The sequence below is a fragment of the Nomascus leucogenys genome, chromosome 16, assembly GCF_006542625.1.
Source record: "Nomascus leucogenys isolate Asia chromosome 16, Asia_NLE_v1, whole genome shotgun sequence".
In the NCBI taxonomy this organism is placed as follows: domain Eukaryota; kingdom Metazoa; phylum Chordata; class Mammalia; order Primates; family Hylobatidae; genus Nomascus; species Nomascus leucogenys.
Genome location: NC_044396.1, coordinates 55,313,910 through 55,340,952, shown reverse-complemented (window position 1 = coordinate 55,340,952; position 27,043 = coordinate 55,313,910). Strand labels below are relative to the sequence as shown.

The window sequence follows — 27,043 nt, the reverse complement described above, 5'->3', positions numbered from 1 at the left end:
TCCTAATGTTTCTACTTCTAAAATGTTCTCAGCATCCATCTATTTTCATCCATCTTTGCAACCATTACCCTATTCCTTGCACTGACATCTCTTCCTAGGACTATAGCTATAGCCTCCTAAACGGCCTCCTGCTTCCCTTCCTGCTTCTGTCCAGCTCATTCTTCTATTAACATTCTTTTCAGCATTTATCCCCATCTTAAGTTACTGTAATAACTTATTTCTTTATGTTGTTATTGTCTGTTTCCTCTACTATTTTGCCATCTCCGTGAGGGTAGGGACCAGATCTGTTGTATCTTTCACCACATCCCAACTTCTGGCACATTGAAGAATCTCAGTAAATATATTTGGATTAAATAAATGAGCAAGTGAATGCATGATTTTAAATATTAGGTAATATTCATAATTTGCTCAGAAAATTCTCCTGAGATTGGCCACTTTCTAGACTGGTGAAACAGGAGGAAAGGACCTTATATATCTCAATGACTCCTGAAAAGAGTGTGAAAACAACATGTTTGGGAACATACAGTGGAGCAGGAGTTAAAAGCTCAAATGTCTCTGGGTTCTGGCAGGTAACAGAAATGGGGAGGTTACCATATGTAAACCACAATGAGTGGTAGGGACCATCACAATCTGGAGACCCCCCAGCTCCAGCTAATGCAGACTCATCAGCTCCAGCCAGATGCGGCCAAGCAGCCAAGACCCCAAGGGTGAGCGATCTTCCAATTTTTTGAAAGATGCAAGTACGTGCATACAAATTAGAATTAGTTTTGTTCAATTTCTCAGACTTGAAAAGAAAAAGAATTAGTTTTGGCTGTGAGTAATCATCTGAAACAGCAACTTAAGTGAAGTGAAGTATATTTCTTTCCCACAAAAAGAGATTTGGGGTATATAGTCCAAGACTCATGAAGCTCAGTGGAATTAGGGACTCATGCTTCTTCTAACTTGTTGCTCATCTTGGCATGGCTTTCATTCTCGAAGTTACTTTATGGCCCAATGGACTGAGGTAGCTCCAGCCATTACCTCCTCATTCTGCACACCAGGAAGCAAAAGGGGAAAGAAAGGGCCTGACTTCCTGGACGCTTCTATGCCTCACTTATATTTCATTTCATTGTCTAGAACTTAATCATGCAGCAACTTCTAGCTGCAAGGGAGGCTGGGAAGTGTAATGTTTGTTCTAAGTGGACATGTGCTCAAGTAAGAAAGAAGGGAAGGATGGATACTGGAGTTCTAAAGTAGGAGTCTATGCCAGAGCTGGCTATTTATGTGAAATTCCTAAGTTCTGACACCATGACAGCTAAACACAGCAGCTCTGTCACCTGATTTCAGCAGAGGAGCTGCCAGTGTTGTGAACCCTGCTTAGAGCAGCAAATGTGAGTGGGATGCACTTCAGTATCACATGGGACATCCCGCAAGTCTGGCTGGTGAGGATCAAAAACAGATGCAGGTTAGCAGGACTCAGACAGGCAGTGCAAACGGGAGTGTGTTCAGGTACCCTGGGAGGTGGGGGTGGGTTGTGGAAAGCACTGTGAAAGTGGGCCATGAATAAAGGGTGAGGGGCTGCTGTCTGTTACCTGTACATCCAAGCCATGCTCAGGACATTGGCAGCAACATAGGAGGTCCCTGGCTTCCCTTACCTTTAGGTCTAAGCAGTTATTCCAAGGGGTGCAATTTCTATTTTCTCTGAATTATAAAGTCCCTCTCAGTGTTCTGACCTCTCACACCAGGTCAAGGTCACTCTCTCTGGAGGGATAAGTGAGCCTAGACCAGACCCAAACTCCCTGAGAACTCACTGGCCCTTTCCAATCACTGCCTTCACTACCAGCCCTCTTCAATCGTCTCTCTCTAGCCCCCTCCAATCACCCAAATTGTCCTTTTAGACTTGGACTCAGCCCAGCCTGAGGCTCCATGACAATTCCCCTCTAAATGGCCTCATCTCCCAGTTACTCCAGACCTTCTTGCCATGGTGGCACCATGTGGTGGTAGGAAAAGAACTGAATTTGCAGACAGGCTTCCCCCACTTGAATGTCTGCACCAAAAGTTACTAGTTGACTGGACTATAAATATTTCTATAAGTGTAAATTGGTGCTAACAGCATTCTCCTTACTTACTTCACAAGGCTTTTTGGAGGATTCACAGGGATCACTTATATAAAAGGTCTTCGTTTTTAAAAAATAGTCTAAATAGCTCTGCATACAAATTTAAGGTTTCAGTAAAGATTCTCTGTAACTGCCCATATATGTTTAAAATTAATGACTTTATTGCCACAAACTTTGCAATGAAAAGTGTTATCCTAATAGGATAGTAAGGATTAGTTTCTGTCTCATACACACATGAAAAAGTAGCCAGATGCATTTTTAGTCACATGGTTTAACTTCTGGTTGCTGTCTCCGTGAAATCCAGATCGTTCTGGGGAGGGCCAGATCATATGCCCTGCATTTGCTTCTCCCCTGTAAGTGAGAAAGTGTTTCTATATAAAACAGAGACACTTTCCTAAGGTGATAAATTCCAAACAACATGCAGCAGTGAACTGATGCAGAAACAAAGCTGTAAAGAGAAGCCACAAAGCACATCCCCAGGGAGAAAGAGCCCTTGAACTCGCAGGATCACTGCCAACCTTTGGCAGCTGGGGTCTCCTGCTGAGTAATGCCAGTGGGGACATATGAATCACAGGTTTTCATTTTATTTTATTATTATTAAAAACATTTTTTAGAACATAAAGTTCCTAAAAGCCCTTTCTCAAAGAATCACAAAATGATGAAGGTTTAGAAAAACTATAGTTTTGTGTATGGTAAAGTCTTGTACAGTGATTAGAACACCTAGTTTAAGACACAAACCTACCCTGAATATAAAAGATTCCATTGCAGAGTGATTTGCAACACACACTATACCTTAAGGGTCTAATTCAGTCTCCTAGTTATGAAGTCACTGTTAGATTCAGGATAGATAGTCACGACTAACCAGACGCCAAATCCCTCAACATCTGCATAGTACCTGGCACAGGATGGACATTTAATGTTTAATGAATAAATATACAATCTGCCAATGGAAGGAAGGAAGGAAAAATGACACTACCCACTTGTGTTTGAAGAATAACAGAGTTAGCAGATAAGGAGGTTGCATATCTGACTTTTGACCTGCATGTCAGTTCTCTGGACTATGTTACATAAACATAACACCAATAGGCTGCCTATTTCTGCTAAACATGGAATTTATTGGTATAGTTTGGCACAACTTTAGTCCTATCTTTCCCAATCCCAGGCATGTTAACAATCCTTGAAAAATCATGCTGCTTTACTTTGGAGGAAAATACTTCCAGATGAACGTTTCAAAACATACTAGAAAATTACTCCTATCAAAACATCCTTTTCCTGTGTCAGCTACCTCATTTCTAATGCAGTGCACATCAATCTAATGTCAGTGTGAATACACATCAACCAGGTGCTGGCTTTCTAAAGTGATTCCTTTGCAGATGCCAAAATGACAGTCCTGGGGCAGTGTACAGAGAGGCCAAGGGGAAGCCATGCCTGCTGCCACATATCTCTGGATCATCTCCCTCTCCTACGCAGTGCTCAATCTTTGATTAACAATTGCAAGTGACCCCGATAGAGAGGGAAGACAGTCAAGAAGACAAGCAAAGGGAACTGGAAAGCTATGCAAAATTGCAATGTCTAGCTGAGCCCTGAGGGGTATCCTTATTTGGATGCATTGGCCACAAGCATGGTGACATTAAGGACTGGAGGCCAACGTGGACACCAGAATAGGAGGACTTTCCAGGCAGATGAGGAGCAGGTATGACTGCTTCACAGACACCTCCCAAAGACATGCCATGGGCAGTGGGTTGGTGCATGGGAAACTGGATCTGATCTGTCTCATACCAAGCTAAGGAAACAAGGATAACAAGGAGTTTTCCTGTACTTTGATTTTTTCAATTTATGGGTTTAGAGTTGGATGAAAGCCAGCTTTTAAGTGAACCTGGTAAGATTTGTAATGATAATATTTAAAATGAAAGAAGGAAAGCATAAGCTTGCCTGAAACAGAACACACTATCATGGGCAGGAGAGTTTAGCACTAAGGTGTGACTCTTTCACCCTGAAAATGCATTCCTACTTTTCTGTTTCATAAACTGACCTGTAGCTTTAACTCACTACTTTTACAACAGACTGTATTACAGGAGTTGCAAAGAGACAAACTGAACTGCATATTTGCAGTTTATTAACATATGTAAGCACTGTGCCAATACATTTACATGATAAGTAGAAGGCTCAGAAGGTCCCAACAAATCAGGCAGCAGTTTGCTGCCAGGTAAGACAGTCTTGCCAGGGACTGAGTAGCATTCAGGTCCAGCAAGGGGCAGCCACTTCTTCAAGGTTCTTTGATGGGATCCAGTGCCGTGAAGGACACTGAAGAAGTCCATCTGCCCTTCTGCTTGGTCTCTCTGCTAGTTGACACAGTTCTTTGTGATTCTTCGACTTCTGTCCATCTGTTGGATGCTATCTGTTACATTAATGGTGACTTCTTTTGCAGACATTCTCTTAGCATCTCTTTTAGCCTGTTAAGTTGAAAACAGTGAATTGAGTTACTAGGAAATGTAAACCAAAGAAAATGACCGAGGCAAGTCTCAATCAATTTAGAGGTTTATTGTGCCATAGTTGAGAATGTGCCTGGGAAAAAGGAACACAAATCACAGGAACATTTGTGATCTGTGCAAAAATTCCCAAAGAGGGTTTGAGGACTTCAATATTTAAGGGGGAAAGAGTGGGCAGTAGGGGAAAGAGGAAAGGAAAAGGGAGGGTAGAGAAAAGGGGCAAACGGTTACATTCTTTTGAGGCTTTGATGAGCATTCACTGAATCCACATTTTATGTGTGAAAGGAGGGGATAGAGGAACACTCAAAGATGAATTTGTCTCATGCTCAATGAACTTGCATTTTTTACATAAGACAAAAGAAACATAGAATAGTTAAGGAGTAAAATATGCATTTGTCTCAAGTGAGCAGAGGGATGACTCCTAGTCCTGTCTTTGTCCCATACCTGTGAAGATAAGCTGTTAATTTACATGGGGTGAAATCCAACAGAACTCTGTTTTAGGGTAATGATCTTAGGGCCCACAAGGAATTTCTTTGTGAGAAATTGTGAGGGAGTCCCCCTGGAAGGTATGTGGCCTTCTATCTTTGCAGTTATCTGTTTAGGAACAAAATGGAAGGCAGTTTTGGGTGACTTAGCTCCTAAGCTTAACTTTTCCCTTTCCATAGTGAGTTTGGGGTCCTGAAATTTTTATTTTCCTTTCACAGAAATATGCGAAAGTCCTCACAATTTGCATTAATCTCTTGAGATTATCACAAATACACACACACACACACACACACACACACACACAGGAAGAATGACCCACAAGAACGCATGCACATATGCTTCCTATCAGAGGTTTCTTTGTTGAATCTTTAATACCAAGACAGCACAGAGCCTGGAATAGGGCATGTTCATTAAAACATTGTTGAGTGAATGAGTGAATAAGCTATGGTCCATCAAAGGGTAATGTGAAAGTTTTCATAGTTGGCTTTAGCAGAGTGGTTAAGGGTTTGAGCTTTGGAGTCAGGGAGACTTTGGTTCAAATACTGGCTATATGATTTCACTATGGGCAAGTTTTTTCAACCTCTCTAACCCTTATCTGTAAAATAGGGAATAATAATATTATCTCCTCATAAGGTTTTTGTATGGATTAAATAAGGTAATGCATGTAAGGTACTTAGTACAATGACTGTCACTAAATGAAAATGGGAGAAAAATAACCTTAAAAAGTAGGATAGACTATCCACTTCTAACTAAGGATAAACCAATGACAAAAGTTCTGAATTAATATTGAACATTAAAGCATTAATTAAATTGTAGGTTCTTTAAGTATGTGTGTCCAGTCCCTGACTCTCCATCCCCCGAAAGAGAAAACAACATTGGTGAGGGGCAGTGTTGTGCCTGTTCTTGTGATTGTGTGTTGGGGGTGGACACGAGTGAGCCTGTGAGTCACCTCCACTAGTGCATGGACACAGTTATTTGCTGCCCAGCCCCATTCCAGAAAGGACCTGCTGCCTCGCTGCAGGGAGAACAGTCAGCAAATAGCCTCCAGTTGGGGACAGCATCAGCTGCAGAGAGCCACCTCACTCAAGTTCATGCCCTTCCCAAGATGGCCCAATGTGCAGGTAAATGGACGGGCATAAAGGTCTGACCATTTGGGCCCTAAACAGGTCAGCTCCCACAAGCCATTTAGCTGCATGGGGCAGGGGTGGCTGGAGCTGTTGTCAGCTTGCATTGTGGCTGGACTTCTCCCTTAACCCACTCCTGCTTCCATCATCCCTTTCCACAGGTGTTGGCCTCAAGGGCACTTCCTGACATCCTATATAATGACATCTCGGTCTGCCTCCTGGGAACATAGCCTGCGCCAGATCCTGTGGGTACACCGCTCCAGGCATGAGCACCTCCTTGTGCTGGGTGTTGAGAGATGCACATTTTTCAAACAACATGGCCCCTGAACACAAACTACTTCCTCTGTAGTGGATCCAAATAAATGGTAAACTATTGCACTGATGAAGAAAAATCCATTGTTGTGTTGTATTTATTAACAAACGATATGTATGTTTCTAACATGTCACATAAATCCTGTGTCCTTGTGTAGCTGATGGCGACACCCCTCTCTAGATTCCCTTTACTCTGCCAGAGCACCCTCCCAGCTGCTGTGACTGTTGGCTGCTAACTGCTCACAGCACACTCTTCTTTTGAGAATTGCCCTCATCTGATTGGAGCCACCTCCTCCAGGAATGCCAAACAGTCCCATGTCCTGGAGAGGCCCATATCCCATGCCTGATTGTTAGGATAAAAAAGGCTGCCCCTTTGCCTCTTGAGGGTACAAATCCATGGTGCTTTGCGTGCCCCAGGGCTCCTTGTGGGATCAGGCTGAGGCTAGACTAGAGCTGTTCAGCTGACTGAACTCAAACATTTGCTGAATCTGATCCTCTGCCCTGCCCTGCTTCCTCCATTACCATGCAGGTTTCACCTGAGGGTACTTTTTCAATTACTTGCATGAGAATTACTTGCATCCTTTCAATTACTTACATCCTTATCTCGGGTTCTGCGTTTAGGGAACCTAACCTAAGATCATACTTTATGGGTGATTTGAGGAACATTTAAGGATAATTTTGACTACATAATTTTAGTCTTATCTATTGATTTCATGAGATAGGATGTCATTGCTTTCCTCTGTGTTCCCAGTGCCTAGCACTGTTCTGAGACATCATAAGCTCTCAGTTTAACTTTGTTTGAATAAGTGAATGAATGAATAAATGCACCACACTTGTCAGCGTACCCTTGCTTTAACAACCAGTAGGCAATACTATTTAGGGCTCAGTCTTACGCTCAGGTTTTCTGAGCCTGAACTGGCACCAGGGCTAGCAAAGACTTTTATGGGCTTATTTTTCCCCAAAAGCAGAGAACTGATAAAATCACACAACCTTGAAACTAAGCATCTCTTGTTATTTGTCTGTAACTCCTCCTGTCCTTTAAAGCATTCTTTCGAAGAGTAGTGAGGACTAAGCTCTGATTTTTTTTAATCTTGCCCATTCCTATCTAAGGGGTCTGGGGAGTCATGCCCTACAAACCATAAATTCTCATCAGATGGGTTTTATTTAACCCTGTATATCGTGACTTACTTTGCAATCTGACTCTGGCATAACAAGGAAGAAAATAAAAATATTTTACGCCAAAACGTTTTTCTGCTATATTTTGAAATGGCCCTGCAAAGCCATCCCTTGTGGGAAAAATCCACATTCTATAGAGAATCCCCTTTCCCCCTCCTTTTCTTTCCTTCCTTCCTTTCCACATCCAGGTGATAATCAACTAAGAGCTAGGTGCCCTTTTAGGCCAGATAAGAAACATTTTACAACCTGCTCTCCCTGAAGTCGGCTATCTGAGAGCTTCCTCTGCACAACAAAACTTGGTCTCCACAATCCTTTATCTTAACCTGAACATTTCCTTTCTATTGATCCTAGGTCTTCAGATAAAGGCAACCAATTGTCTACCAGAAAATATTTAAATTTACCTATAGCCTGGAAGGTCCCGCCCCCGCCCACCCACTCTGCTTTGAGTTGTCCCGCCTTTCTGAGCCAAACCAATGTATTTCTTAAATGTATTTGATTGATGTCTCATGCCTCCCTAAAATACATAAAACCAAGCTGTGCCCCGCCCACCTTGGGCACACGTTCTCGGGACCTCCTGAGGGTTGTGTCATGGGCCATGGTCACTCATATTTGGCTCAGAATAAATCTCTTCAGATATTTTACAGAGTTTGACTCTTTTCATCAACAGTAGTTACTTCATTTTCTGAGTTCACATTGGACTGCCCCATGCCTGCTAAACACACACACACACACACAGACGCACGCAGATGCACATGCACATATGCACACACACACAAAGCGTTGTGAAGGAAAAGAAGGCAGTGATTCTGTTTCCTAAAGAAAACCGTGGTGATTATGAGACCAATTCCATCTGTCTTCCATTTCGGGTGTCACTAAATAGCTTTGAGGACTGGGGCATGGAATACAATGCAGAGGCCTTCTTTAAAGTGAGCTAAATTGACTGCAGCATTCCCCTCAAATTGGTGGGAGGTAAGAGGGCTTTCCAGAATGGAAATGGAAATGTTCCAAACTGCAGAAATCCTTTTCTTTAGAAAAGACTGTTGGTAAGATTTCACCAAAGTTTATTAAAGATGACACACAGATGATACAAAGCTATTTCAGCCTATACTTCTAAGCTTAAAAATCTAAGCAAAAATCCAGTAGTTGGATTTCCAAGCCTATTTAAGAGGTTACAAAGTAGTCATTCCTATAACAGCCACAGATATATATATCTATATATATATATAATTGTAATCCCAATTACAATAGGGTCATTTCTTAAATCTGTATATTATAAGCCTGCACAATGGAAATGTTCAGAGCACAAACTTTGGGGCCAGATAGACCTGGGCATGGAGCAAGCCTTTGCTACCAGTTAGCTGCAACAAGACATGTTGCTTTGACATTTGAGTCTCAGTTCTATTATCTGAAAAATGAAGGAAATAATGCCTGCTTTTTACTTTTCTTTGAGAGAATTAAGTATGTCACATAATATTGAGAGGGTTACCAACTTCTCCTAGTTTATCCTGGTTTATCCAGGGCCGAGAAGTTTTTTTGTTTGTTTTGTTTTGAGACAGTCTCGCTCTGTCGCCAGGCTGGAGTGCAGTGGCTCAATCTTTGCTCACTGCAACCTCTGCCTCCCAGGTTCAAGAGATTCTCCTGCCGTGTAGCTGGATTACAGGCGTGCACCAAGCCTAGCTAATTTTTGTATTTTTAGTAGAGACAGGGTTTCACTATTTTGGCCAGGATGGTCTCAATCTCCTGACCTTGTGATCTGCCCACCTCAGCCTCCCAAAGTGCTGGAATTAGAGGCGTGAGCCAGCCACCACGCCCGGCCTGCCAAAAAGTTTTAAAACTAAAGGTCCCACATCCCAGAAACCTACTCAGGCCCCAGCAAACCAGGACGGTTAGTCACCTCAATTATAGCTATTAACATTAATTTTATTTGTAAAAAGATGATGTCAGTCAAACAGCAAATTAAAATATAAAGCCTCATTATACTGAAATGATGACTACTGCTACTACTACTTCTAAATGGCAACAACAATAACTCTAAAAGTTGTGCTTCCAGATAAAGGACAAACTAGAGTTCTGTAACTCCCATGATATGGGCTCAAAATGTTCCAAGCCATAAACAAATCCACTTTCAACTAATGACACTGCATTTAAGTTAGCAAATTAAACAATTAGAACAACAATGCATTTTCTCAGAAATGTTTTATGAAAGAGAAGCTTTTGAATCTGAGACATCACCAGAAAAGTACCCAACCAAAAGCAGCCGTGAGGATGTTTAAGAGGTTGGTAGTTGTTGCAATTGAGGACTAAACTCTGATTTTTTTTATCTTGCCCAAATTCCTATCTAAGGCGCCTGGGGAGTCATGACCTACAAACCATAAATTCTCATCAGATAGGTTTTGTTTGACCCTGTATATTGTGTCTTACTTTCCAGTCTGACTCTGGCATAACAAGGAAGAAAATCAAAATGTTTTACCCCAAAATATATTTCCTTGACATATCTTGAAATTGCCCCACAGAGTCTCTTGTGGGAAAAATCCACATTCTATAAAGAATCCTTTTTCCCCTTTGTTTTCCTTCCTTCCTTCCCAGATCCAGGAGATAATTAACTAAGAGCCAGCCACCTCTATAAGTCTGTAAAAAATTTACAACCTGCTCTCTCTATAGTCTGCCATCTAAGAGCTTCCTCTACACAATAAAACTTGGTCTCCACAATCCCTTTTCTTAATCTGAACATTCCTTTCTATGGATCCCAGGTCTTTATACAAACTCAACAAGAAAATGTTTAAATTTACCTATAGCCTGGAAGCCCCTGCCCCCTGCCTGCCCACTTTGCTTTGAGTTGTCCCGCCTTTTTAAACCAAACCAATGTATTTCTTAAATGTATTTGATTGATGTCTCATGCCTCCCTAAAATATATAAAACCAAGCTGTGCCCCAACCACCTTGGGCACATATTCTCAGGATCTCCTGAGGGCTGTGTCATGGGCCATGGTCACTCATATTTGGTTCAGAATAAATCTCTTCAAATATTTTAGAGTTTGACTCTTTTCATCAACACAATCTAGTTACAACTCAAAAACGTTAGATTTCAAGCCCAAACAAGAGAGAGAAAGAATATGAGAAAAAGAACTACAATGCCAGATATTTTATCTAGAAGTTTGGAGAAGTGAGTTGTTTTGCCCTCCGCTGAGAAGAGCAACATAAATACAAGAAACAATCACACCATTTTGTCCCTCAGTGCCTGTGATGCTTTATACAACATATTTTCCCCTCTGATGTAGTTTTCAGCCAGCCAAACCTTTTTATTTAACATCACGCCCCCATCCCTTTTTAATGACAGGAAAAGAAAATGTGTTTCTATTGCAATTATTGGCTTTAAAAAAAAAAAAAAGTATGGTCCCCAATTCCATAATGAGAGGAACCTAATTAGCACCTTTTTCTCATGCAGCCGTGCCAATCCTTCCTCTACTTCTAACATTCTTGTTTTGTGAGTTTTATCACCATTGACTCTTGTTAATGGGCCACCTTTGGTTTTTCACCTAGTTTTACAGCTTTTCAACTCTTTCCTTACCTCATTTTAATTTCTGCAGCTTTAGTACCCCATGAATCATAGATTTTAGTCTTCTTGATACTGCCTCTTTAATTAAAAGTAGTCTGCCATTTCTCAAGGGTAACCAGATTGACCGTGATAACCTCTTGGCAGTCTCTGACCCAGATGGACTTGTTTATCTTGGGGTTCAGATGTCAATAATCAGCCCATTTCCTGTGGAGGTTGGGACAGCTTGGCTGCTCCTGGAGACCTGGATTCAAGACTGCAGCTACCTTTGTTCAGCCTTTACTCACTTTACCCCCAAATGGAAATAAAGATGTTCTTAGCTTTGCTTGAATTCCACAAATATATCTGTACCTAACTGGGATTATACAAACCTTTTCATAGTTCTTTGCAGACAACAAAGAAAAACACGGCTTCTGAGATTATGATGTGTGAGACACCAATTTTTCTGTATAAGTAGTATTTTTAATTATAAAAGGAAGACATAATTATGGCAAAAAGAAATTCAAAGAGTAGAGAAGGACTTCTAGTGCCTTCCCCAGAGATAATTATGGCTAATATTTTCTTATGGAATGTTGCAGGGATTTTCTAGGCATATAGAAGCATAGGGCTCTGTTATTCTCTCTCCCTATATTCTTTACTTCCTTCCTGGCCTTTAACCACAGTTTAAATTATGCATTTCTTTTTAACTTCTTTTTTACTTCCTCCTCATATAGTAAACTTCAAGACAGTAGGAACCTAGTCTATTTCGTTCATTATAGTATCGCCACACTCTAATCTAGTACCTGTCACATAATAGACACTCAATAAGTAATTTGACCATGAACACATGTGTGAAGATAAATCTTCAGAAAGAAAAGAAAAGAAAAATCCCTGGGAACAGAAACTGTGTGCATTGCCCTGCCTCAGTGTCCCAGAACTTTCCTACAAGATTTCAATTACATCCATGATTAATCATTCCTTGCCCCATCCCTGAGAGACAGGTGGGAATGTTACTGTATTCGCTTTCCCAGTGAGGCAGCTGAAACCACTCAGGCAAATGCAATTAATTCAAGGCCGACGTCAATATGGGTGATGAGTCAAACTAAAGATGGTGGCCCCAGGTTTCATATCCCCCCCTCACAACTCTGCCAAGCTCACTGTAAATTCTCCACCATTAAGTTTCAGATAATGGGAAGGAAGAACTTGGGGCTTAGATGGAGACAGACCTGGGTTTGAATTTGAACACAGCCAAATCATGACTCCTTGGGCCATGTTGACCAGATATCTAGTTTCTGAGCCTCTGTTTTCCCAGGTAGGAAATGATGCTGCTTACCTTTTAGAGTTGTAAGGGTTAAAAATGATGTCATAGTGTGTCTGGCATGTTGTAGGCACTTCAAAATATTAGTTTTATCCTGTCTTCCTTCCCAAAAGATTAAAGACAAGAGCTTTGGCAGCTGCAACTCCAGATGTTTGACTTCTTTTCAGACAGGTCTCATGAAAGGAAGATACACAATAACACACCCTAATTGTTCTCAAATTCTGTGAATTTATTTGCTGCTGCTTTGTGAATTTGTATGGCATTAATGCAAGGTCAGTCAGGGGACATTTGATCTTAGCAACTCCACCAAGGGCCAGCTGCTAGCCTCAGAATGCAGGGGTCAGACTATGCTGCAGGTAAAACTCTCAAGAATCCTCCAAGCCTGGAGCACATTCTATGCAGACCACAGCCCCCTTCACCATCTACACTTAGACTTACTCACCCCGGGAGTTTGTATCAAGTGCCAAAAGGAGTTGTTGCTTTTCAACTTGAACCTCAGATAGAAGATCAGATATCAGGAAGGCAGCAGAACCTGCTTTAGAAAAGCAACTGGGCAACCACAGAACAGTCATCACAGGATAGTGGTGCAGAGCTGGGATGGGTGGGGTCGAAGCTATGGGAACCTTTTCTAATCTGAGTGATGACTAGGCTGTCTCAGTTAATCAACACGTAGGTAGCGAGTACCTGTTAGGTTCATAACCCTGAAGTAGGCTCAGGAGTCAAGGGAAGAATAAAAAGAAAAATAAGGCAGTCTCCGCCCTGAGAGCCTTCCAGTTGAACTGGTTTGACTGCAGACCCTTACATGAATACCGAGTCTTACAAATCTCTACAAGAGGTAGCAGCCAGTAGGTAGGTGCACATCTCTGTATTGCTAAATTCCTTCCTTCTTTCCCCAGGCTTGCACTAGAGAGGACACCAAGGTGCCCTTCTAATAGCTTTCCCTTTCTTTGGTTTTCCCAGAGGTTTCTGTTGTTCGCTCCCTCCTTTTGATGTCTGTTTTTGTTTTTCTGGGAGAGACTCATATTTGCTTTCCAAACTCTCCCTTGATATGTCTTATATTAGTGTTATCCAGGAGAAATCCTGGGCTGGTCCTAACCTCCTGTCTTGATCAGGTCTCCTATCTCTGTGGACCTTCACCTGTCTTTCCCAGACTGGGCCAGGCCTTGCCAATGATGTTGACCAGACACTGGGGGAGGGGGGAGGAGGAGGAGGAGAAAACTCCTTGGCTGAGAATCAGTCCCTGTGCTAATTCCTTTAGCACGGTCCGGTCACTTTGTCAAGAATAATAAAGCAACTTGAAAATATGCAGCTTCTGAAGACAGGAGGGTTCCCTGGAAGGCCAGCCACATGTCAGAGCCTTTTCTACTTGAGGTATAGCCACATATACATTTTTACTGTAGCTGAATACTTGAGGAGGTATTTTAAGGGGTTGGAGAGGGGGGGAATAAGAGTCCTAAGCCTAAGGAAATGGCACATTCAGGTTAGAGAGTAAATGTTTGGAGGCAGCCCAAAGTTCCTGAACAACTAAATAGCGGGAGAAGAAAAGCAACTACAGCGCTGCCTCTCGTGTTGTTTGTTGAGCTCAGGTAGGGAGCTGGATGAAGGAGACCAAGCCAATGATTTATCAGACACTGCGGAGTCAGTAAGGCCCCAAATGACTGGGGAAATCAAGGTGCAATAGAGAAAGAGAAAGAGCTCCCCACCGAGACAGTCAGTTCCAATTTATGAAAGATCATTTTTGCCACAATCTTCTTGCCAGTTAACACCTATTAACACCAGGCATAAGGTGGGGGGATTGGAGGAAATTGACAAAAAGGAAGATACGGTTTGTTTGATGGGACATGAAGTGGAGAAGGCCTCCAAACACAAGGTGCTATTGCTCACAGCCATAAGCAACATTAGTTGCCCCATCACCCTTCGGAAAACAGTTTAAACGTGATGTGGCACTTGCATTAAATAGAGTAGCTGCTACCCATGACTAGTGACCTTCTACTTCCTTCATAGCACCATTCAGAGTCTAAATGCTTTATTTATTCTATATTATTTGGCTCCCAACCCAACTCCATTAAAACTAGCAGCTGCTTCAGATCAAAAGCCATGTCTGTCTTTTCTACCCCTGGATCCTTGGCACTGGAACAGTGCCTAGCACCTAGACAGCACTCAATGAACATTTGATGAAGGAATCTTAAGAGTAGTTATAGGAACTGATGAAAAAATTTTCCAGGCCTGGCAAGGACTGCCTTTCACATACAAATTTGTTTTGTAAATCTGAATGGCAGCACTGCAGTAGGCCTGTGGATGAGGACACATGCTTCATGAAAGGGGTCTTCTAGAGAAGGAAAGCTTTAAAAAACATGCCAAAAAACCACCAACCAGGTGGCCTGATGGTGCCTAAGGGGGGTGTGGTGAAATGCTAATAGCTCATACAGGGGTTCAATGGAAGACTGGAAGAGGCAAGTGGATACTGACTGAACCAGATACTGAAAATGCACAAAGCTTTGGCCCAGAGTCTAAGAGACACACTAGGAAAAAAACAGTATATCAAAGGCCCAGGAGGGAATAGGAAGAAAAGTATTTTCTTTGGGCAAATAGTAGGCAGTTGAGAGCTGGCCTGAGTGTTGGTATAAGGTAGCTCTGCTGACAGAAGCATCAATCACAGGTAAACTTAGCTTCTAAACTAACATCTTAGACAGAAAACCTTTGCCTTGGCCTTTGAGGAACTCAGAATGGCCAGTGACTGGTGAGGTCTCAGGATGTGAAGACCACTGATTATCTTTTAAATATAAACCCTTAAAACTGAAGTTATCAGCTCCCTGATCTTATTTTGAAAATAGTTACAACACAGCCATGTTCATTTAATTATGAAAACAAAAACTGCAGAGGCTGCTCATCGATATGCATCATCTGCCCAGGGGTGCTGCACTGGGCAGGTGTGTGTGGTCATCACTCCCCTGTGACAGTTTCCACTGCTGCTGAAGCCCTATGGGGGCTGACTCTGCCTGCCCCATTTTAAAGGCCCATGAGCTCCCAAAATGTGTGGGGTGTGTGTGTGTGTGTGTGTGTGTGTGTGTGTGTGTGTGTGTGGCATGGGGGCGTGCTTTCCCTAGCTATATCTGAGTCTCAATTCCCATCTGTAAATTGGAGACAACAATGTCAACATTTTAGAGTTATTGTGAGGATTAAGAGATAATATAACAAAGTGCTCAGCACCCTATGTCATACCTAGACCACACATGAATAAATAGTTGGTAGTGGCCAGGTGCAGTGGCTCACACCTATAATCCTAGCACTTAGGGAGGCTGAGGCAGAAGGATTGCTTGAGCTCAGGAGTTTGAGACCAGCCTGGGCAACATAGTGAGATCTCCTCTCTTCAAATAATTAACAAAGTGGCTGGGCATGGTGGTGCATGCCTATGGTCCCAGTTAGTTAGGAGGCTGCACTTGAGCCCAGGCATTGGAGGCTGCAGAGAGCAGTGACCGAACCACTGCACTCCAGCCTGGGTGATAGAGTGAGACCCCATCTATAAATAAATAAATAAATAAATAAATAAATAAATAAATAAGTTGTTGCTACCACAAGGAAGACAGACTAAGCACAACTTACTGATTTTTAATTCTTTTGTTCCATAACTGGAACTCAACCACTGCTAGTTAGAGTATAAAGCAGCATAACCACTTTGGAAAACTATTTGTCAATGCCTATGAAAGTCAAATATACCCCTGTCCTATGACCCAGCAATTCCACTCCTAGGTATATTCCCAAAAGAAGTGCTATCCACCAAAGGACATGCACACAAACATTAAAAGCTGTATTGTTCACAATAGCCCCAAACTGGAAACAATCCAAATGTTTATCAAGTAAAATGGTTAAATTGCAGTGTATTCATATAAGGAAATATACATAACAATGAAAATGAGAAAATTATTGCAACTCAGAACAACATGGGTGATTTTCACAAGGATAATGTTGAGCAAAAGAAGCCAGACATGAAAAAGGTCACACTTGTATGATTCTATTTATAAAAGTCTCAAAGATAAACCAAACTGATCTATAATACTAGGAGTGAGAAGAATGGTGACATTGTGGATTTCTGGGCTGGTGATAATGTTCTATGTCTTCATCTGCATGATGGTTACATGGATGTGCCACCTTATAAGAATTCATTGAAGTTATGAGTTGCATTTCTTTGTGTATGTATGTAGTATGTGGTAGTATGTATGTAGTATGTGTAGCCTGCATTATTTTTTGTGTATGTATGTAGTATGTGGTAGTATGTATGTAGTATGTGGTAGTATGTATGTAGTATGTGTAGCCTGCATTATTGCTCCGAATTCTTTGCTCTCTCTCCACTTTGGACAGAGTATGTTTCCCTGCTTAAAGTTGGGCTTGTCCATTTGACTTGCTTTGGCCAATGGGATATTAGTCAGTATGATGTGAGCAGAGACACGAAATGTGTTCAAGCAGTTTGGTTTTGCCCCCTTGGGTTTCTGCCATAGTCATAAGAATATACCCCAGAAAGCTGCTGCTTTCTTGGCCTGGTTTCCAGAATAATATATATGGAACAGACTGAGACAGCCCTGGAAAAGTCAGACTGAGCCTATTTAAGTTACAGCTGACCATGGTGGCAGTGGTGGGGGTGGGGGGAGGTGTTGTCTCAAGCAACTGAATGTTGCTGTGTTTTGTTATGCAGCATTATTGAGGTAACAACTGACTAATACACTATTCATTTTTAAAATGTACTTGAAGCTCTTAAGTTCTATCTTCTTAATAGAAACCTTTTCCAATTTAAAGTTACCAACATCCTTCTACAGCACTTACATGGCCTTATTCATGTAACTCAATCAAATGAACCTCAGTTTCCTTGTCTATAAAATGGGGATAATGCTTACTTCACCATGCTCTTAGGGGGACTTAAGGAGCCAGTAGACTTAAAAGCACTTTGTAAACTGCAAAACACAATTTTAAAGTGATGGATGAGGGGGGCAGGAAATGAGGTGGGGAAACAAGTGTATGGATCATGCCATCCACCAGGCAAAGCTGCTTCCTCTTGACCACGGCTCATCCTGGCTCAGAGGGTAAGGGCACAACTGTGGGAAGGAGACTAGAAGACAAATATCTGGGCCTGTGGTAGAGCAGTCACCAAGCTTCTTTACATAGTTCTGTGGGTCCAGACTGTCTTGAGAGATGGCAATGATGATTAGGTCTCTAGAAGGCCAGCTTATGCACAGGCAAAGTAGACAATACAAAACTCTAGGAAGGACACCACAACCCTGAAGTCTACACCCCCCATTACCTTCTCCAGTGTCTGCAGGGCCACCATTAGTGTTTCATTTAAGTAGATTATGGTGCTGTGTGCCTAACTATTCCCTGTTAATCCTTACTGCCATTCTTATCTATATCCTAGTTTATAAGAACAGGCCCATCTGTTCACTCATTTTGGTATTATTTCCATTGTGTGGATAATGAACCTGAGATTCTGAGAGATTAAGTCATTTCTGAAAGGCCCTTAGTTAATGAGCTTTAGAGATGAATTTGCAACAGGTTTTCTGACCAAAACTTAGAGAGGCAACTCACTGATATGAGCAAGAATTCCATCATTAGATAATGAGTTGTACTCTCAGAAAACAGGTGGCATTGGCCCTAGGGGACAGGACCAGTAAGTTTTTGGAACTGGGGGCTAACCTGATTAAGCCTATCAAACTTACCCTGCATTGCTTGCTTTTAATCACTTACTTCTAGTTAATCTTAAAACCTATATAGCTGGAAGTCCCATAGCTAACCAATCCAATAGCTTTGTTACAAACTACATATCTGACATATAGATCACCACTGTAACAGTTGCTTAAAGTTGTTTTTCAGGAACTTGGGGTTAGCTCTTGTCCAGTTAAAGCCAGTTGAGATCACTGACCCTTCAACTGGGTTTGTAGAAATGCCCAAGAGGTGACCTTTTGAAGTTAGAAGGCCAAAACTCTTCCTGAAGATCATGCAAACACAGCCATTTTCTGAATATGAGTCCTGTGAAGAGCCATGAACCATGACTAGGCAAGCACAGACCACTGATTATCTCATTATCCCCCACTGCCAATCATCTTTCCCCATGCCTTAGATTACCTGGCTTCTTTATCTCATAGATAGCCCTAAACCCTCTTTGTGGAGGCAGATTTGGGATCTGTTCTTCTGCCTCCTCACTTGGCTGCCTCATGAATAAACTTTCTCTTTTGCAAAACCCATTGTCACAGTGATTGGTTTGCTGTGCACAGACAGAATGAACCTGGTTCAGTATCATTTTGACAGAAGAGATAGGAGAAAATGGGTATGGAGCCTAGGGTAAGCAGCGGATTTTGAAGGAGGTGGGGCATAGGGAAGATAAGGAAGTCAGAAGGAGGAACTGGGTGGAAGAGGAAGAGACTGCAGATGCCTGAGCCCAGCCTACTGAGAGTGCTCATTCTGGGCTGCCCCTCCTGTACCCATAAGAGGAGCTTCCCAACAATAGCTCTGGGAGAAAAGAAAGGATGCCAGCCACATCCAGGGACATCACTGCCCTGCCTCTTCCAACAGTCTGGGGATGATGCTGTCACCACATTCTGCTATGAGAGCCACCCTTGGGGGCCCTTCCACTGCCCACCTGGTTGGAGGGCCTGAGTAAAATGCCAGGCTTGTTTCCAACCACTCTGGTCTTCTCTTTCCTTCCTCTGCCCACTCCCCACCCTGCCAAGCCCTGAGACTGGCCAGCTGCCTGGCCTAAGACTGGTTCCTCTAACCAGCACAGTCCTCACCATCAACATGGTGACAGTGGCCACAGAAAACAAGATCCTTGAATAAAGCTGTGCTTAAGCAAGCATACACATGGAAACAAAAAGCAGCAACCCTCAAGGCGGGGTTTTGGGGTGGGGTTTGCAGCAATTTTTACATGGGTGGGGTAGAGACTTTTTATTTCCAAGGTGAGCCATCCCTGGTCCCTCCCTGGACACAGCTGCTCGGTGGCTCTGCCCTGAAGCAAGCCCTGCCCCCATTCTCCAGTCCCCAGTTGATTCTGTGGCTGCAACCCTACCTCTGTGGTCTGAAGGCCGTTCTGTTTCTGGGTCAGAGGGCCTGAGCTGAGGCTCTGGGGATTTGGGCCCTGGGTCTCACAGTTCGTCTTCTTCTCTGGGTTGGGTATTCCACCTGGGGCTGTAGATCGGGGCACACCATTGGAGGGCAGTCCATCTTCCAGCACACCTGGGGGAGGTAAGCAGAGGATGGAACCAGAAGCTTGCACATGGCAGATGTTGCAAACAATCCCAAAATGGTGGAGAAAAAGACAGTCAAAATGAAAAAACAAAAGTTGCCAGAAATCCCACCATGCAGAGCTACCATTTTCTATAAGAACATGTATGCTTTTTACAAAAAGGAGATTTTAAAACAGTTCTGTAACCTGAAATTTTTACTTAATGATACCTTGATGACTTTTTTCTATACCATTAAATATTCTGCCATATTATTTTTCACATGTCTATGTCATCATTTATTTACCCAATCCCCTTTGCTTGGATATTTGTTTCCACATTTTTGTAATAAATCCTACTGTGATGAAACGCCTTGTGGTTAAAGCTTTATTTTAAATTACTTCCTTGGGATAAATTCCTAGAAGTGGGATTACTGGCTTGAAGGTTATATAAATGTTGGGTTTTTGTTTTGTTTTGTTTTTTAGAGAGACGGTCTCACTCTGTTGCCTAGGCTAGAGTGTAGTGGCATGATCATAGTTTGCTGCAGTCTCAAACTCCCGGGCTCAAGCGATCCTCTCACCTCAGCTTTCCAAGTAGCTGGGACTAAAGGCATGTTTCACCACGCCCAGCTAATTTTTGTAGAGACAGGGTCTCACTATGTTGCCCAGGCTGGTCATGAACTCCTGGCCTTGAGCAATCCTCCCACCTAAGTCTTCTAAAGTGCTGAGATTACAGGCATGAGATAACATGCTTGGCCAATACAGAGATTTTTTTTAATAGCTCCAGCTCGAAGTGTTGGACTGAGTATGTGTGCCTTTTACAACAAATGCCAAGAAGTGATAGAAGTTTAAATAAATAGCCTCACTGAAAAGGAGAGGACTACACTGAGGAGTTAATAAAGGATGAACAGAATCTTGTTGGAAAGAGAAAAGGTGGCCCAGGAAGCATGACAGGGAATGCCAAGTATGATGTTAGAAGCTGACAGAGTTTCTGCCATAGTTACAGGGAGGCAAGGAGCAGCAAGGTAGCCCAGCCTTTCTACTCTTCCACCTGCTGAGGCCAGTCAGCAACAATAGAGCAGTCTGTGAGTGGCAGGGACTAGAGAGAAGGGCAGTGCTCTCAGGAGCTGGAGACACCTGAGAGAAAGAAAAACCCAAGTTAAGGAGACTCATATTTTGAAAATAGTGCCAAGAGTTAGGCCAATAGTAGTTCCCATCCCTGCTCTCCAAATGGCTCTCTCAAATAGATGCAGATGACATTCTAGCAGGAAACTTCAGTTACAAAAACCAGTACAAAAACAAGAATGAGCAAACATTTGAGGAAGGCCAACATCATAAAAAAGAGACAACTAACTCTGCAATGGAGATCCCCAAAAGAAATGGAGTTAATATGGTATTCAGAAAAGAATTTTCAATAAGTGTAGTCAATCTGCTCAGAAGAATGAAGATAATACAACCACAAAATGAGGACAAGAGCTACCCAAAAATGTTCAATCAGAGATATTTGAAATAATAATCTTAAATGTTGAAAGAAAAAACCCTCAATACAGAAGCTGAATAACACGATAGACAGAAACAGCAGTTTAGTGAGCTGAAAGGGCAGCAAGGAATTCTCCATGGTAGCACAGAGGGCTGAACATTATTAGGAAATGCAGGATAGAAATCCAGTAAATTAAGCCTTGATCTAATAAGAGTTTTACATGAAAGGCTAGAGAAGATTGAAGGGAAGCAATATTCACAGAAATAATAAAGATTTCTTAGAACCAAAGAAAGATGTGAAACCTCAATTTGAAGTAGGCTACCAAATACTTGGCAAGATAAGTAAAAAGAGAAGCCCAACCTAAGACAGACCTTAGTGAAGTTTCAGAACATCAATGATATCAAGGACAGCTTCAGAAGAGGAAAAAAAAATCAAGAGCGAGACTGACATCAACTTTTCATTCATCTTATGAAAACATTGTTTCGTAAGAAGACTATGAAACAATGTTTTCAAGATTTCAAAGGATATGTACATTTTTAAGTCTTTTGCAATATATTTTCAAATTTACCTCTACAAGTCTGTCTTCTGTTGACCATCTGCCAGCAGTATATAAGACAGCAATATTCCCTAAATCCTGACAAATACTGAATATTTTCTTTTCTGGTTTTCATCTTTGTCAATTTAAGAGGCAAAATAAAATATCTCATTGCTTGGATTAATGCTTCTTGATTTACTAAAGATGTTATATTATTTATATGCCTAATGACTAATTGTGTAGGTTTATATTTTAATTGTAAAGTCATTTGTTTCTTTTTCCTTTGGGGTATTTGCCTGGGCTTGCTTTTAATCAAACGTAAAGAAAAACAAACAAAATCCTCTCCCTGGGTGTTGAGAAATTATTTGCCATGGGGCAGGCATCGGAAGCACAGTGTATTTTTGTATATCAAGGGCGGGAGGGTGTTGACTGGCAGAGTTGCTAAGACTGCAGTTCCCACACAGTGAGATGGCAGTGTCCGCAGAACACCTATCTGTGTGTCACCCACTTGCTCTGCCAAAAGCTAAAGAGCTTTCAACTGTGACCATGGGATAGAAATCAGAATTCAAAACATTGAAAGTCACAGTGGAAAATATCTGGTCCAGAGCTCCCTGACTGTCAGGCCTCAGCACATTGGAGTGCTGTGATGGATTCAAGGTGAACAGAGAAATGGATTCCTGCAGCTAGGCTTGCCCCAAATCCTTGTGGCTTCCTTCCTCCACCAATTACAGCCTGCCCCTGCTCTTCCCATTCCCACCTATTCTCCATCCTGTACCTAAAGGGGCCTGAGATGCATGTGTATGAACACCACAGTACACATGTCTCATCTCTGCCCACTCCTCCCTGCAAACAGCCTGGGGCTAGGGCAGTGTACACCTGCAGAAGAGATCAGGAAAATAGGCCCATGAAGACCCTGGAAGCAGGCTTGGTGTGGATTTGGATTTGGTGTGATTCAGACTGGATTCCACGGTCCCAGCGCCCACAGAAGAGCCTAGAATAGTGCTACTCAGTGTCCTCCAGGGACCAAACTGTTGTTACTCTCTGCTGTGGGATACGTATAAGAACTGAGTGAAAGCATTTACAAATTTCTATAGCAACTTGACATTGCCAGAACATCCAAAGGCAGACTTGTCTGACTGAACTTACTGATTGAGCAGGGTGCAAACTAGGTTGAGTGCTTTTAAACTCATGGGTTGAGTCACAAATGGGGCGAGTTGTGTATTAATCACACAAAGTAGGACCACATATTTGTCTGTGATGGACTAGGGGAACAAAAGCAATGAATTCTGAAAGAGGGCTGAGGCTTTGGTAGACACGTCCCTTTGGCCTCTGGATAACACACCCTGTAGGAAGGGTGGGGCTGATGGGGTGAAAGGGGCAAGGGGTGTCTGAAGCCTAAGACCAAGGTAAAGACTTCATTTCCTAAGCCTAGGGTAGAACTGCCTTCAGCCCTTGGGGCTGCTGAATGGGAGTCAAGGCTGGCCAGGGCTCCCTTTGCTTGCTGTTTACCCCAGTGTGCCATACAGATACTGCCTTGTTTTTTTGAGATGGAGTCTCGTTCTGTCGCCCACGGTGGAGTGCAGTGGCGTGATCTCAACTCACTGCAGCCTCTGCCTCCTGGGTTCAAGCAACTGAACTGCCACAGCCTTCTGAGTAGCTAGGACTACAGGCATGCGCTACCACACCCAGCTAATTTTTGTATTTTAAGTGGAGATGGAGTCTCACCGTGTTGGCTAGGCTGGTCTCAAACTCCTGGCCTCAAGTGATCCACCCACCTTGGCCTCCCAAAGTGCTGGGATTACAGGTGTGAGCCCCCACACCCAGCCTCCAGATGTTGCCATTTTCTATGTGCGTCATGACTTGGCACCTGGGTCAAAGGTCTGTGAGAGGCCCCTACTGAGCCATCCACTGAATGCACCATGATGCTGCCAGCCTGGATGGGGATGGCCACTCCCTTGTCATACCTGAGACACTTCAAGGGGCACACTTGACCCCAATCCTCCCTATGCCTATGGCCAGGTCCCTCTGGGGGTTGAAGGACATGAAACACAGCTCCCTTCTCCCTTCCCCCAATGCAATCCAGTAGCTGATCCACGAGGAGGGCAGCAGGGAAGCAAGGAGAGGCCTTATGCACCAGGATCAAGAGCAGGCAGCAGGGAATATATCCCAGGGAGGCAGAAAGGCAACAGCAAGTGGGGCCAAGTATGATTTAGAGCTCCAAGCCCGGGGACACGCTCCATTGTCCATTGGATTTACTTATAAAACACACATTAAAAGACAAAATTATGAAGGATTTCAAGATGGTGCCTGCAGAGCATTAGATCCTAAGCTCAGGGCCCCTTGTGAGCCCAGCAGGCCCTGTGAGGCTGCACTGGCTGCACATTCACATGCCAACCCATAAAACAGACCAAGGGAGAGCTGCCATAACTGAGGTGCCAATGGCCAGTCCTTCCCTCTCAGCAGCTCCTCCTATCCCTGGCATCTTTGCTAAGCCTAAGGGCTGCTAGAAACGCAGTTTAAAAATCCATCATTTGGTCTAGAGTTTTTATTTTTCATTGGTGGCCAAACAAAAATTACAATTTTGGTTTCTTAACCCCCCAGTCTAGACTTCCTCATCTATTAAATGGAGATAATACTGCCACCTTCATGGGGCGGTTGTAAAGATTAAGTGAGACCATATCTAAAGGTTCTAAAAATGCCTGCACACATATTGCACTGATGATTGGTGGCACAGCCTATCCCCACCTCTTGCCCCTCTCCATTAGCCACACTGGTTGCATTCCCGACTTATGAGTCACACAACCAGCTAAGTGCTAAGCCACTGGCTTACTGAGTATGATGAAACAGAGAAGCTCTGTGACAAGAAGGGCCAGCTTGGGGGATTGGCATTTGCCAAACAATGAGCAGGGGTCATCTGCCCAGTGTGGTCAAGAGGACACCCCAAGGGGTTAGGAATATAAGGTAATTTTCTGTTACTTCTATCTGTAACAAACCAGGTGATTTTGCTGCATGGATTTTATTTAACTCATATTTTCTAGTTATGAAAAATAGATTCAATGTTAGAAAACTTTTAGAATTCAGAAAAACACAAAGGAAAAATAATTTTTTTTACCTCCTCACCCAGCGATATGTCCTGTGTAGGAGACCAGAATACACCACCCCAAAATATGCCACTTTGGCATAAGGATTATTTTAAGCTGAAGGCAATGGAGAAGTAGTTCTTTGCCACCGCCTCCCACCCGCCCCCTCCGCCTGCCATTTGCCTAAAAGTAGGGCATAAATTTACTTTTCACTGGTCACTAAACAAGAGGAAAGGCTTCTTCCCCTCTCTACCAGGAAAGACAAAGGTTGATCACTGAAGACAACTTTAGACCCTTATCAGCCTGGAGAGGGCACCAGAGGAATCTACATTAACAAGCTTTACTAACTAGCCTTTATCTACTGTCTATCTGCCTTCGCATAATTTTTCACCCCTAGAGACTCAAAGTCCTTTTCCTTTGTCTTGTCACTTCTCTAAAAATTTACTGGTTTTCGTTGAAGATGCTACATATGCCGGAATTCCAAGCCACTTCTTTGAGATTTAGTAATTGCCTAGATATCTCCCATGTATATGTAAAATATACATGTTAATGAGCTTCTGTTTGCTTTTATCTTATTAATCTGTCTTTCATTACAGAATTAATCACAGCTAAGAACTAAGAGTGGAAAGAAAGTTATTTTTTCCTCCCCTGGACCTGTCAATAGAGCTGTATGTCCTTCCAACAGATGCTATTAGTGCCTGCCCAGATCCACACACCTGACCCTGCACCCATCCCCAGGTGTGGTGGATGTTGGTAGCTAACAGCTCACCCCTGGCTTCTTCTCCTAAGGCTTGCCCTTGGCTGAAGGGAGCCCCCTTACCAGGAGAAGCCTTGCCGGTTATATTAATATCAGTGGCAGTCCATGCTAATGACCAACTAAAAACCTGTTGGTGGGGAGAGTGGGTACAATAGCCCAGCTCTTTTGCTTCTAAGCAATTTCTGTCCTTTCACTGCAAAGTGACCCATAGGATCAGGCTGAGGCTAAACTAATCCTGAAACCACATCTTTGCTCAGCTCCTTGTCCTGCCCCATCCTGCTTCTCTCCCTCCCTCCTTCACACTGTCCTCCCAGGAATGCCCCTAGGAGTCACTTGCACAAAATCTCCATCTCAGGCTGTTTCTAGGGAACCAAAGCCAAGACAATATACATAACCTGCTTGTTGGATATATTTCTTCTGCCCCTCCAGTCTCACTCTCCCCTTCTCTCTACCCTGCTCTGTGTCCCAGGAGACTGACCTGAATGCACATGTCAACAGCTCTCTTGTCCACTGGCTTCTAGTGGGGTTTGACCAATGGGAGGAGCTAGCTTTAGAGGGGAAGTGTCTGCGGCGGCACATTGAGGTCAGATTTTTATTTCCCTAGCTCCTTCCTTGCCGGTTGTCTTGGGTGGACCATGTCCTCTGCATACTTCTCCAAGAAAATCTCTCAGCAAGAAAAGCCTGAGAGATTGTTCAGTTAAGTCTCCCTGATGACTTCAGGGAGAGCTCAGGCAAGTGAGGAGAACGGAAGACAGATAGATGGTCAGTTGTTGAGTAGAGAGTTGCAGATGCTGTATCAGTCAGGGTTCTCAGCTGTAAGCAACAGAAATTGATTGGAGAATTAAAGCTTTAAGAAAGGATTTATTAAAATAATCTGGGAGCTCACAGTGTTTCTGGGAAGGCTGGAAGTTGAGGCATGGAGGCTATCAAGGGACAACTTCCTAAATCTTTCCACCAACCCTAGACTCTGGAAACTGCCCTCAGCACTGCTGCCACACTTATATTCAAAACTTATTATTTTTCTGAGATAAAAGTTTAACTGGGTGTCTTCAATTTTATCTGGCAACCCTACTGGGGTTAGGCAAAATGCTCATCAAGTGCCCCAGAGTGGGGACATTGTTGTGAAAGTTGCACTGTACTAAACCCTGGGCTCTATTTGCATGTCTACTCCACACCACATCTCTCATGCTGGGGAGATGGGAGAATTACTCTTATTTTACAGAAGAAGAAATTGAAGTTTAACCCAGGTTCTGTATGTTTCCAAAGCTTGTGGTATTAGCAAATACTCCCAAGTAGGCAGTTCTCAAATTTGAATGCATGAAACTACATGAAACTCACCTGGGGTGTCTGTTAAAATGCAGATCTCTACATTCATTCCCCCAGAACTTCTGACTCAGTAGGGGCCCAGGAATATGCATCTTAACAAGTTCCCTGTATCCCACCCCCAGGGATTCT

General features: G+C 42.9%; 1 protein-coding gene and 1 long non-coding RNA gene across 4 annotated transcripts in view; one reads left to right on the top strand and one right to left on the bottom strand.

Annotated features, from left to right (window-relative positions):
• Positions 1–7,632, top strand: part of LOC115830694 — a 72,959-nt gene extending 65,327 nt beyond the window's left edge. For both annotated transcript variants that reach the window (XR_004026252.1, XR_004026251.1), the window contains one exon: positions 6,357–7,632. This is a non-coding gene — a long non-coding RNA (uncharacterized LOC115830694). The remainder of the gene's footprint in view (positions 1–6,356) is intronic.
• Positions 2,236–27,043, bottom strand: part of BAALC (BAALC binder of MAP3K1 and KLF4) — an 84,740-nt gene continuing 59,932 nt past the window's right edge. The window contains exons 2-3 of one of the 2 annotated variants that reach the window (XM_003256083.4): positions 19,584–19,750; positions 2,236–4,549 (exon numbers count right to left, since the gene is read on the bottom strand). In XM_003256083.4, coding sequence (XP_003256131.1) covers positions 4,439–4,549; positions 19,584–19,750 — 278 coding nt within the window. In that variant the 3' untranslated portion in view covers positions 2,236–4,438. The remainder of the gene's footprint in view (positions 4,550–19,583; positions 19,751–27,043) is intronic. The other variant, XM_003256084.4, reaches the window with a different exon arrangement.